Source organism: Oncorhynchus gorbuscha, linkage group LG23 (genome assembly GCF_021184085.1).
Source record: "Oncorhynchus gorbuscha isolate QuinsamMale2020 ecotype Even-year linkage group LG23, OgorEven_v1.0, whole genome shotgun sequence".
Classification (NCBI taxonomy): Eukaryota; Metazoa; Chordata; class Actinopteri; order Salmoniformes; family Salmonidae; genus Oncorhynchus; species Oncorhynchus gorbuscha.
Window position 1 is genome coordinate 773196 of NC_060195.1, and position 12686 is coordinate 785881.

A 12686-nucleotide genomic window follows, 5' to 3' on the forward strand; every position below is an offset into this window, starting at 1 on the left:
ACACACACACACACACACACACACACACACACACACAGAGGAAGAACCCTACGTTGATGATGCGTGGCACACAACCAACCAGGTGGATGAGGACAACCTGAATACTTTATTACACTTCAACTATTGACACATTTGGAAACCAAACTTTAACGTTCGCTGGACACCACCCGTACTCAGCACAACAGCATTCAAGGTCGATTTCATATTGTCAGATTAATCAGGTAAAAGGAGTTCAGAAAAATAACATTTCTGCTCCCAGCCATCTTCCACTCTCCATGGATGGTATTCTCCATGGATGATATTCTCCATGGATGATATTCTCCATGGATGATATTCTCCATGGATGATATTCTCCATGGATGATACTCTGCTGTGTGCAAAAGCTGTGGATTTGGTACGACAATAAGACATCATCCTGTCAGAGGAGGACATCATCCTGTCAGAGGAGGACATCATCCTGTCAGAGGAGGACATCATCCAGTCAGAGGAGGACATCATCCTGTCAGAGGAGGACATCATCCTGTCAGGGGAGGACATCATCCTGTCAGAGGAGGACATCCACTAGAGACATCATCCTGTCAGTGGAGGACATCATCCTGTCAGGGAAGGACATCATCCTGACATCAAGTCCCACACCTCCTGCTGGTGACTTCTGTCTCCTGGTAGTCAGTTCAGCCGTATGATGCCAAAGAAGGTTGAGTCTGCGTCCATGGAGACCTGGGCTTGGGGTCGATCTGGGATCACCAGCTCCAGCTCGTCTTCTCTCTCCAGCTTCACCATGCCTGAGACAGGACAGACAATCATACACAAGAAGACCTCATAGAGACACTGTACACAAAGAGGCATGGACGCAACTCTGCAGGACAGCACAGCCCCAGAAGTGACTCTTTGTACCAACTGCACTTTCTATTACTGTAACTACAGTGTTCAATTACTGTAACTCAACTATAGTGTTCTATTACTGTAACCATAGTGTTCTATTACTGTAACTATAGTGTTATATTACTGTAACTCAACTATAGTGTTCTATTACTGTAACCATAGTGTTCTATTACTGTAACTATAGTGTTATATTACTGTAACTCAACTATAGTGTTCTATTACTGTAACCATAGTGTTCTATTACTGTAACTATAGTGTTATATTACTGTAACTCAACTATAGTGTTCTATTACTGTAACCATAGTGTTCTATTACTGTAACTATAGTGTTATATTACTGTAACTCAACTATAGTGTTCTATTACTGTAACCATAGTGTTCTATTACTGTAACTATAGTGTTATATTACTGTAACTCAACTATAGTGTTCTATTACTGTAACCATAGTGTTCTATTACTGTAACTATAGTGTTATATTACTGTAACTCAACTATAGTGTTCTATTACTGTAACCATAGTGTTCTATTACTGTAACTATAGTGTTATATTACTGTAACTATAGTGTTCTATTACTGTAACCATAGTGTTCTATTACTGTAACTATAGTGTTCTATTACTGTAACCATAGTGTTCTATTACTGTAACTATAGTGTTCTATTACTGTAACATAGTGTAACTCATAGTGTTCTATTACTGTAACCATAGTGTTCTATTATTACTGTAACTATAGTGTTCTATTACTGTAAGTGTTCTATTACTGTAACTATAGTGTTCTATTACTGTAACCTATAGTGTTCTATTACTGTAACTATACTGTAACTTATATTACTGTAACTATAGTGTTCTATTACTGTAACCATAGTGTTCTAACTGTAACTATAGTGTTCTATTACTGTAACTCAACTATAGTGTTCTATTACTGTAACCATAGTGTTCTATTACTGTGTTCTATTACTGTAACCATAGTGTTCTATTACTGTAACCATAGTGTTCTATTACTGTAACTAACTATAGTGTTCTATTACTGTAACCATAGTGTTCTATTACTGTAACTATAGTGTTCTATTACTGTAACCATAGTGTGTTCTATTACTGTAACTATAGTGTTCTATTACTGTAACTATAGTGTTCTATTACTGTAACCATAGTGTTCTATTACTGTAACTATAGTGTTCTATTACTGTAACCATAGTGTTCTATTACTGTAACTATAGTGTTCTATTACTGTAACTGTAACTATAGTGTTCTATTACTGTAACTATAGTGTTCTATTACTGTAACTATAGTGTTCTATTACTGTAACTATAGTGTTCTATTACTGTAACTATAGTGTTCTATTACTGTAACTATAGTGTTCTATTACTGTAACTATAGTGTTCTATTACTGTAACTATAGTGTTCTATTACTGTAACTATAGTGTTCTATTACTGTAACTATAGTGTTCTATTACTGTAACTATAGTGTTCTATTACTGTAACTATAGTGTTCTATTACTGTAACTATAGTGTTCTATTACTGTAACATAGTGTTCTATTACTGTAACCATAGTGTTCTATTACTGTAACTATAGTGTTCTATTACTGTAACTATAGTGTTGTTCTATTACTGTAACCATAGTGTTCTATTACTGTAACTATAGTGTTATATTACTGTAACTTAACTATAGTGTTCTATTACTGTAACCATAGTGTTCTATTACTGTAACCATAGTGTTCTATTACTGTAACTATAGTGTTCTATTACTGTAACCATAGTGTTCTATTACTGTAACTATAGTGTTCTATTACTGTAACTATAGTGTTATTACTGTAACTATAGTGTTCTAACTATAGTGTTCTATTACTGTAACTATAGTGTTCTATTACTGTAACTATAGTGTTCTATTACTGTAACTATAGTGTTCTATTACTGTAACTATAGTGTTCTATTACTGTAACTATAGTGTTCTATTACTGTAACCATAGTGTTCTATTACTGTAACATAGTGTTCTATTACTGTAACTATAGTGTTATATTACTGTAACTCAACTATAGTGTTCTATTACTGTAACCATAGTGTTCTATTACTGTAACCATAGTGTTCTATTACTGTAACTATAGTGTTCTATTACTGTAACTATAGTGTTCTATTACTGTAACTATAGTGTTCTATTACTGTAACTATAGTGTTATTACTGTAACTATAGTGTTCTATTACTGTAACTATAGTGTTCTATTACTATAGTGTTCTATTACTGTAACTATAGTGTTCTATTACTGTAACTATAGTGTTCTATTACTGTAACTATAGTGTTCTATTACTGTAACCATAGTGTTCTATTACTGTAACCATAGTGTTCTATTACTGTAACTATAGTGTTCTATTACTGTAACTATAGTGTTCTATTACTGTAACTATAGTGTTCTATTACTGTAACTATAGTGTTCTATTACTGTAACTATAGTGTTCTATTACTGTAACTATAGTGTTCTATTAGTAACTATAGTGTTCTATTACTGTAACTATAGTGTTCTATTACTGTAACTATAGTGTTCTATTACTGTAACCATAGTGTTCTATTACTGTAACTATAGTGTTCTATTACTGTAACTATAGTGTTCTATTACTGTAACTATAGTGTTGTATTACTGTAACTATAGTGTTCTATTACTGTAACCATAGTGTTCTATTACTGTAACTATAGTGTTCTATTACTGTAACTATAGTGTTCTATTACTGTAACTATAGTGTTCTATTACTGTAACTATAGTGTTCTATTACTGTAACTATAGTGTTCTATTACTGTAACCATAGTGTTCTATTACTGTAACCATAGTGTTCTATTACTGTAACTATAGTGTTCTATTACTGTAACTATAGTGTTCTATTACTGTAACTATAGTGTTCTATTACTGTAACTATAGTGTTCTATTACTGTAACTATAGTGTTCTATTACTGTAACCATAGTGTTCTATTACTGTAACTATAGTGTTCTATTACTGTAACTATAGTGTTCTATTACTGTAACTATAGTGTTCTATTACTGTAACTATAGTGTTCTATTACTGTAACTATAGTGTTCTATTACTGTAACTATAGTGTTCTATTACTTACTGTAACTGTAACCATAGTGTTCTATTACATAGTGTTCTATTACTGTAACTATAGTGTTCTATTACTGTAACCATAGTGTTATATTACTGTAACTATAGTGTTCTATTACTGTAACTATAGTGTTCTATTACTGTAACCATAGTGTTCTATTACTGTAACTATAGTGTTATATTACTGTAACTCAACTATAGTGTTCTATTACTGTAACCATAGTGTTCTATTACTGTAACTATAGTGTTCTATTACTGTAACTATAGTGTTATATTACTGTAACTATAGTGTTCTATTACTGTGGTCCTTACTATAGTGTTCTATTTTAACTGTAGCTCAGTTCTATTACTGTAGAGCATAGTGCTATTACTGTAACTATAGTGTTCTATTACTGTAACCATAGTGTTCTATTACTGTAACTATAGTGTTCTATTACTGTAACAGTGGTAGTGGGTTCTGTAACCATATTCTATTACTGGACCACCCATATGTACTATAGTGAACTGTATGCACTGTAACTATATGACTGTAAGTCGCTTTGGTTCTATTATAACTATAGTGCTGTCCTGTAACCATAAATGGCATATAATACTGTAACTATAGTGTTATATTACTGTAACTATAGTGTTCTATTACTGTAACTATAGTGTTCTATTACTGTAACTATAGTGTTCTATTACTGTAACCATAGTGTTGTATTACTGTAACTATAGTGTTCTATTACTGTAACCATAGTGTTCTATTACTGTAACTATAGTGTTATATTACTGTAACTATAGTGTAACTCAACTACAGTCTCTTGCATATTGCTTATTTTCTTTATGTAGTCAGATCAACATTTTAATATGCAAATTGTTGAGTCTCATTACGAGTCCCTTGAGGTATTTATAGTATCGTACATGACACATATTTTTGTCCACTACAACTCAACTCCCATTTTCACAACCCTGCTGGAAGTACCACCAAATGGTATCCCACTAGTGGAAACACCACAAGTGTTGGGTTCACCTCCAGTGTGGCAGGTATTGGCACAGTTGGTCTGGGGCATCTCCTGTAGACAGCGGAGCAGCTCTGTGGATCTCTGATCGGTGCCTCGACTACGCACTATGTGACCCATGATGGTGCCTGGACTCTGGAACAACACCTGGGAAACAACAGGACGAACCACGTTGTCATCGTAATGGGGCAGAACCCTCAGAGATCAATTGGTAAACTCTGATTTACCACCCCTAAGATATCCCTGCACAACGTCTATTTGCACCTCTACTGGATGGGAACTACAAGTGTAATGGCTGTGCTCAATGCAATGGCACTTATAAATGTAGATCCTTCAAACACCCCCAAACAGGGAAATCGATCCCAATCAAAGGTGTTATTACGTGCTCCACTAAGGCAGTTATTTATCTTATAACTTGTCCTTGTGGTAAAAATTATGTGGGTAAAACAAAGCGTGAATTAAAAGCATGTATCTCAGAGCATCGTAGCACCATTAGGTGTAAAAACTTTACTTACACAGTTGTGGCCCACTTTATGGAATCAAACGATCTCACAAGCCTAAGGCCTCAAGCAAGGTTAGCATGGTGACCGAACCAACTCCCAAGCCCAGGCCCTCAAGCAAGGTTAGCATGTTGACCAAACCAACTCCCAAGCCCTCAAGCAAGGTTAGCATGTTGACCGAACCATCTCCCTTACATTTGCCGCATAAACCATTAAGTACATTGATATGCAAGACAAAGGGGTGGTATCTCTGACAAAGGGGTGGTATCTCTGACAAAGGGGTGGTATCTCTGACAAAGGGGTGGTATCTCTGACAAAGGGGTGGTATCTCTGACAAAGGGGTGGTATCTCTGACAAAGGGGTGGTATCTCTGACAAAGGGGTGGTACCTCTGACAAAGGGGTGGTATCTCTGACAAAGGGGTGGTACCTCTGACAAAGGGGTGGTACCTCTGACAAAGGGGTGGTATCTCTGACAAAGGGGTGGTACCTCTGACAAAGGGGTGGTACCTCTGACAGGGGTGGTATCTCTGACAAAGGGGTGGTACCTCTGACAAAGGGGTGGGGGTGGTATCTCTGACAAAGGGGTGGTACCTCTGACAAAGGGGTGGTACCTCTGACAAAGGGGTGGTACCTCTGGGTGGTACCTCTGACAAAGGGGTGGTACCTCTGACAAAGGGGTGGTATCTCTGACAAAGGGGTGGTACCTCTGACAAAGGGGTGGTATCTCTGACAAAGGGGTGGACAAAGGGGTCTCTCTGACAAAGGGGTGGTACCTCTGACAAAGGGGTGGTACCTCTGACAAAGGGGTGGTACCTCTGACAAAGGGGTGGTACCTCTGACAAAGGGGTGGTACCTCTGACAAAGGGGTGGTACCTCTGACAAAGGGGTGGTACCTCTGACAAAGGGGTGGTACCTCTGACAAAGGGGTGGTATCTCTGACAAAGGGGTGGTACCTCTGACAAAGGGGTGGTACCTGACTGTACTCTGACAAAAGGGGTGGTACCTCTGACAAAGGGGTGGTACCTCTGACAAAGGGGTGGTATCTCTATCTCTGACAAAGGGGTGGTACCTCTGACAAAGGGGTGTACCTCTGACAAATACCTCTGACAAAGGGGTGGTACCTCTGACAAAGGGGTGGTACCTCTGACAAAGGGGTGGTACCTCTGACAAAGGGGTGGTATCTCTGACAAAGGGGTGGTACCTCTGACAAAGGGGTGGTATCTCTGACAAAGGGGTGGTACCTCTGACAAAGGGGTGGTACCTCTGACAATATACCTGGCCAAACACTATGAAGAAGCCTTCTTGTTGGATGATGATTCTGTCTCCAGTGGAAGAGATGGCCTCCCCTTGATGCAAGGCAACTATCCAAGGAATCACCGTCACATTTCCTGGGGAAGAAAAATAACATAAGTAGTCGCACATTTGTGTGTGTGGGGGGTTGTTTGTTGTTTTGTGGTTGTTTTGTTAAGGTTGTTAGAACACGTCTAGCTTGTGATGGAGATTAAAACTGAAAATGAGAAAAGTATTTACCTCTGACAAATGGCTGTTCCTTTGTGTTGGCTGACAGCTGCAGAAACGACTGCTGAACTACTGACAGAAAAGTTAGTGAGTCACTTAAGGTGGCATAAAAACATGAACCGTCCTCAACGAACTAAATGCTCAATGGCACTAACTCATACCTGCTGTACCTCCACTACATCCGGCCTGCTCCCGTTTCATTCTCAGAGAGGATGCTGTCGAGGAACACAGAGTCTGAGAGTCTTTCTCCGTCTGTCTCTGTTGCTGGGAATTTAGGGAAGCCACTTGCTTTGATCTCTGACAAGAAAACAGAAGGCAAAGTATCTCCTTTTTACATGTCATCCTCAGAACATAAGACAATGTAATAAACATTATGTTCCTTAGAGTTTATAAACAACAGTGGGAGTAACTGATCCCCATGTTATACACACGTTAGTGTGCAAGCTATCCTCAGAACACAAGACTGTGGAGTAACTAATCCCTATGTTATACAAGCTATCCTCAGAACATAAGACTGTGGAGTAACTGATGTTATACAAGCTATCCTCAGAACATAAGACTGTGGAGTAACTGATCCCTATGTTAAACAAGCTATCCTCAGAACACAAGACTGTGGAGTAACTAATCCCTATGTTATACAAGCTATCCTCAGAACATAAGACTGTGGAGTAACTGATCCCTATGTTAAACAAGCTATCCTCAGAACACAAGACTGTGGAGTAACTGATACCTAATATAGAATTTAAAATCACATACCCCCCATGTTCTGGACATACCAGTTATCATCCCGTCTGGGGATTCTTTAGAATGTGGCTTTAGGTTTGAAATATCTCCTCTGAGTTTGTTGATGTCGTCTTCTAGAACTGCCACTTTGTATACAAGGAAGAAGCTAAACGACACAGCTAATGTAGAGACTAATAGTAAAGCATGGTGCAGCATGGTTAGGCATAGAGATATGCCCTCACAACACACTGACAGGGTGTAGTTCCCAATGGAACTCTATTCCCTATTTAGCGCACTACTTTTGCTCAGGGCCTATAGGCATTTGGGACGCATCCTAACATTTTCTTGACCCCGGAAGCTTAGAATGTGTTTCCGTTTCAGAATCAAAACATAAATGAGGAAGTATTTTTTTTAAGACAGCCACTGTTATTGTTTCTGTAGAATTGACTCTGGTCAAAAGTAGTGAACTATAAAGTGGGAAGGGTGCATTAGGGAGGCACCCTCTATATCCTGTTCAGAGGGAGTTCAGATTAGGGCAGACAGCAGAGGGGGTTCAGATTAGGGCAGACAGCAGAGAGTTCAGATTAGGGCAGACAGCAGAGAGATTTCAGATTAGGGCAGACAGCATATGAGTTCAGATTAGGGCAGACAGCAGAGTGAGTTCAGATTAGGGCAGACAGCATATGAGTTCAGATTAGGGCAGACAGCAGAGTGAGTTCAGATTAGGGCAGACAGCATATGAGTTCAGATTAGGGCAGACAGCATATGAGTTCAGATTAGGGCAGACAGCATATGAGCAGATTAGGGCAGACAGCAGAGTGAGTTCAGATTAGGGCAGACAGCAGAGTGAGTTCAGATTAGGGCAGACAGCAGAGTGAGTTTGCAGTTGATTGTGAAACTCCCAGACTCGCATCCAGAACGTATTCAGACCCATTCCGTTTTTTTCAAAATATTACAGCCTTATTCTAAAATCGATTAAATAAAAAAGAATCCTCATCAATCTACACACAACATCCCATAATGACAAAAAGAAAACAGGGTTTTAGAAATATAGGTATTCCATATTTACATAAGTATTCAGACCCTTTGCTAACCTCTACCAATCAATACCACAGGCTGGGAGAATTCAGGCACCATACAGATGTTGTTTTCCAAAAGAATATCCCGTTTGATGTGTACAGAGACATATAAACATATACACTGAATGACGTCAATGGGTTCAATTCATACAGTAACTCAGAACAGCAATCAGCATGATAACAGAACGCCATGCCAATTCATACAGTAACTCAGAACAGCAATCAGCATGATAACAGAACGCCATGCCAATTCATACAGTAACTCAGAACAGCAATCAGCATGATAACAGAACGCCATGCCAATTCATACAGTAACTCAGAACAGCAATCAGCATGATAACAGAACGCCATGCCAATTCATACAGTAACTCAGAACAGCAATCAGCATGATAACAGAACGCCATGCCAATTCATACAGTAACTCAGAACAGCAATCAGCATGATAACAGAACGCCATGCCAATTCATACAGTAACTCAGAACAGCAATCAGCATGATATGCCAATTCATACAGTAACTCAGAACAGCAATCAGCATGATAACAGCCATGCCAATTCATACAGTAACTCAGAACAGCAATCAGCATGATAACAGAACGCCATGCCAATTCATACAGTAACTCAGAACAGCAATCAGCATGATAACAGAACGCCATGCCAATTCATACAGTAACTCAGAACAGCAATCAGCATGATAACAGAACGCCATGCCAATTCATACAGTAACTCAGAACAGCAATCAGCATGATAACAGAACGCCATGCCAATTCATACAGTAACTCAGAACAGCAATCAGCATGATAACAGAACGCCATGCCAATTCATACAGTAACTCAGAACAGCAATCAGCATGATAACAGAACGCCATGCCAATTCATACAGTAACTCAGAACAGCAATCAGCATGATAACAGAACGCCATGCCAATTCATACAGTAACTCAGAACAGCAATCAGCATGATAACAGAACGCCATGCCAATTCATACAGTAACTCAGAACAGCAATCAGCATGATAACAGAACGCCATGCCAATTCATACAGTAACTCAGAACAGCAATCAGCATGATAACAGAACGCCATGCCAATTCATACAGTAACTCAGAACAGCAATCAGCATGATAACAGAACACCATGCCAATTCATACAGTAACTCAGAACAGCAATCAGCATGATAACAGAACGCCTGTTACTCTGCTGCATGTGTGACATGCAGTGTGAATAAATACATTGCTAATACACACAGTATGTGTCAGCGCAGTATGCTTCCTGTTTATAAATACGTGTTAATCTTTCAGATTAGAGAACCAAGGCTACAGTGAATAAAAACATTTGACTGACTAGTACAAGAACTGGCTAAAATGGCCTCCTGTCTTCATCAGGGGGCTCAGGAAAGCATTATTAAACTAAAATGGCCTCGATCTGCTGTAGTACTGTAGTAGTACGATCTGCTGTAGTACTGTAGTAGTACGATCTGCTGTAGTACTGTAGTAGTAGTAGTACGATCTGCTGTAGTACTGTAGTAGTAGTAGTAGTACGATCTGTCGTACTGTAGTAGTAGTAGTACGATCTGCTGTAGTACTGTAGTAGTACGATCTGCTGTAGTACTGTAGTAGTAGTAGTACGATCTGTAGTACTGTAGTAGTAGTAGTACGATCTGTCGTACTGTAGTAGTAGTAGTAGTACGATCTGAATCAGGTGTTTCATGGCAGAGTGGGGACAACGATCTGCTGTAGTACTGTAGTAGTACGATCTGCTGTAGTACTGTAGTAGTACGATCTGCTGGAGTACTGTAGTAGTACGATCTGTAGTACTGTAGTAGTAGTAGTACGATCTGAATCAGGTGTTTCACGGCAGAACAGGGACAACGATCTGCTGTAGTACTGTAGTAGTAGTAGTACGATCTGCTGTAGTACTGTAGTACTGTAGTACTGTAGTAGTACGATCTGCTGGAGTACTGTAGTAGTACGATCTGTAGTACTGTAGTAGTAGTAGTACGATCTGAATCAGGTGTTTCACGGCAGAACAGGGACAATGATCTGCTGTAGTACTGTAGTAGTAGTAGTACGATCTGCTGTAGTACTGTAGTACTGTAGTAGTACGGTCTGCTGTAGTACTTTAGTAGTATGATCTGCTGTAGTACTGTAGTAGTACGATCTGCTGTAGTACTGTAGTTGTACGATCTGCTGTAGTACTGTAGTAGTACGGTCTGCTGTAGTACTGTAGTAGTACGATCTGCTGTAGTACTGTAGTAGTACGATCTGCTGTAGTACTGTAGTACTGTAGTAGTACGGTCTGCTGTAGTACTGTAGTAGTACGATCTGCTGTAGTACTGTAGTAGTACGGTCTGCTGTAGTACTGTAGTAGTACGGTCTCTGCTGTAGTACTGTAGTAGTACGGTCTGCTGTAGTACTGTAGTAGTACGGTCTGCTGTAGTACTGTAGTAGTACGGTCTGCTGTAGTACTGTAGTAGTACGGTCTGCTGTAGTACTGTAGTAGTATGGTCTGCTGTAGTACTGTAGTAGTATGGTCTGCTATAGTACTGTAGTAGTACGGTCTGCTGTAGTACTGTAGTAGTACGGTCTGCTGTAGTACTGTAGTAGTATGGTCTGCTATAGTACTGTAGTAGTACGGTCTGCTGTAGTACTGTAGTAGTACGGTCTGCTGTAGTAGTAGTAGTATGGTCTGAATGCCAACATACTGTAATGACCCTGGGTTTATAAGCTCGGATATCGACTCTGCAGCTTGAGCATGTTGTGAGGGCACAGTCGATAGCGCGCTGAGCTTCAGGCTACGCTCCTGTTTCATTACAATACTAACAACCAGGGACGTCTCTACAGATTCATGGATAGGGGGGCTAACCCTCTTTTAGGGTGGTTTGGCATACTCCCTCCTGTCTGTTTACTGTTAGCTAGCAGTCTCAAGCCACAGAAGTAGCTAAATTTAACCAAAATGTTTGCTATAAGTAGTTAGCTGCAAGTAGGCCTAACATGTACACTAGATAGCGGTAAAGTGCCGCTTAGGCCGCCCATTGTGACTCACTTCGATGTTGCGTCAACAATTCAGCAGAGCGAGTTTGTATGAAGGTCTAGTTATTAAATGGGTACATAGTTCAATAGTAATATCCTCTAACACGCTCTGGTGACAAACAAACTTTGCTGCCCTGTTTTCAATTGTCCCCATGGCTGGGAGAACCTATTCAAGTAAATATATTTCAGTAATGTTTAAATAAAATGATGCATTATTAGCTAACTAGCTACAGTGCAGGCCAACTCAAATGAGCTAACGTAAACTCGCTCACTTTTGTACATCGCCTTGGTCTGTACAATTGACCTTATTTTAGCGCCCCAAAAACGTAATACTTCCAGATCAACTGTAATGTCAATACCATTGTAAAGCACAATTTCTCCCCTTTGCAACAGAATCAATGACATGACACCCACACTGCCCGTTTATGCATGGTTGAAGAAGGGAATGAGCTCCGTCGGGTCTTTTTAAAAATGGCGGGTGGGGAAGCGACACCTAATGCGTGAGAAGAACATCTCAAGATGTTGTGTCGGAAAATGGCTTTTTTCACTCGATCTGTCCAACTTTTCACCTTATCGGCTCTAAAATGTAAATAAATCACTATAAAGAGTTTATATAATGTGTCATTACATACAATTGCCATGTATTAATCACCTATTTGAAGGTTTGTGTCGAATTTGAATCAGGTTTTTTAGGGCGGTGCTAAAGTGATCTTCAGATGTAAACATTGTCATTTGAGAGTCCTGATTGCTTGCAGTGATGACGCAAAACATGACTAGGTATCCCCCCCTTACCCTGTCCCTTTCTTGTTTTTAAACGGTGAGAGAAGTGCTCCACCTGGTGGAGAGAGGTAATAAGACAGAATTAGTTGCTTTACG

The 12686-nt window shown here is 39.4% G+C and overlaps 1 protein-coding gene across 3 annotated transcripts; it reads right to left on the minus strand.

The window, feature by feature from the left end:
• Positions 1-87: 87 nt before the first annotated feature.
• Positions 88-8055, minus strand: LOC124011347 (tumor necrosis factor ligand superfamily member 13B-like). 3 transcript variants are annotated; one of them, XM_046324632.1, is made up of 6 exons: positions 7741-8055; positions 7155-7281; positions 6997-7053; positions 6742-6854; positions 4977-5112; positions 88-782 (listed from the first exon to the last, which is right to left on the minus strand). In XM_046324632.1, exons 1-6 carry the CDS (start codon positions 7921-7923, stop codon positions 667-669), a joined length of 732 nt encoding a protein of 243 aa, XP_046180588.1. In that variant the 5' UTR covers positions 7924-8055; the 3' UTR covers positions 88-666. The 3 variants fall into 3 exon arrangements, with proteins under 3 accessions (XP_046180588.1, XP_046180586.1, XP_046180587.1); XM_046324630.1 differs by having other exon boundaries at positions 6997-7056; positions 7146-7281; positions 7741-8054; XM_046324631.1 differs by having other exon boundaries at positions 7146-7281; positions 7741-8052.
• Positions 8056-12686: the final 4631 nt, after the last annotated feature.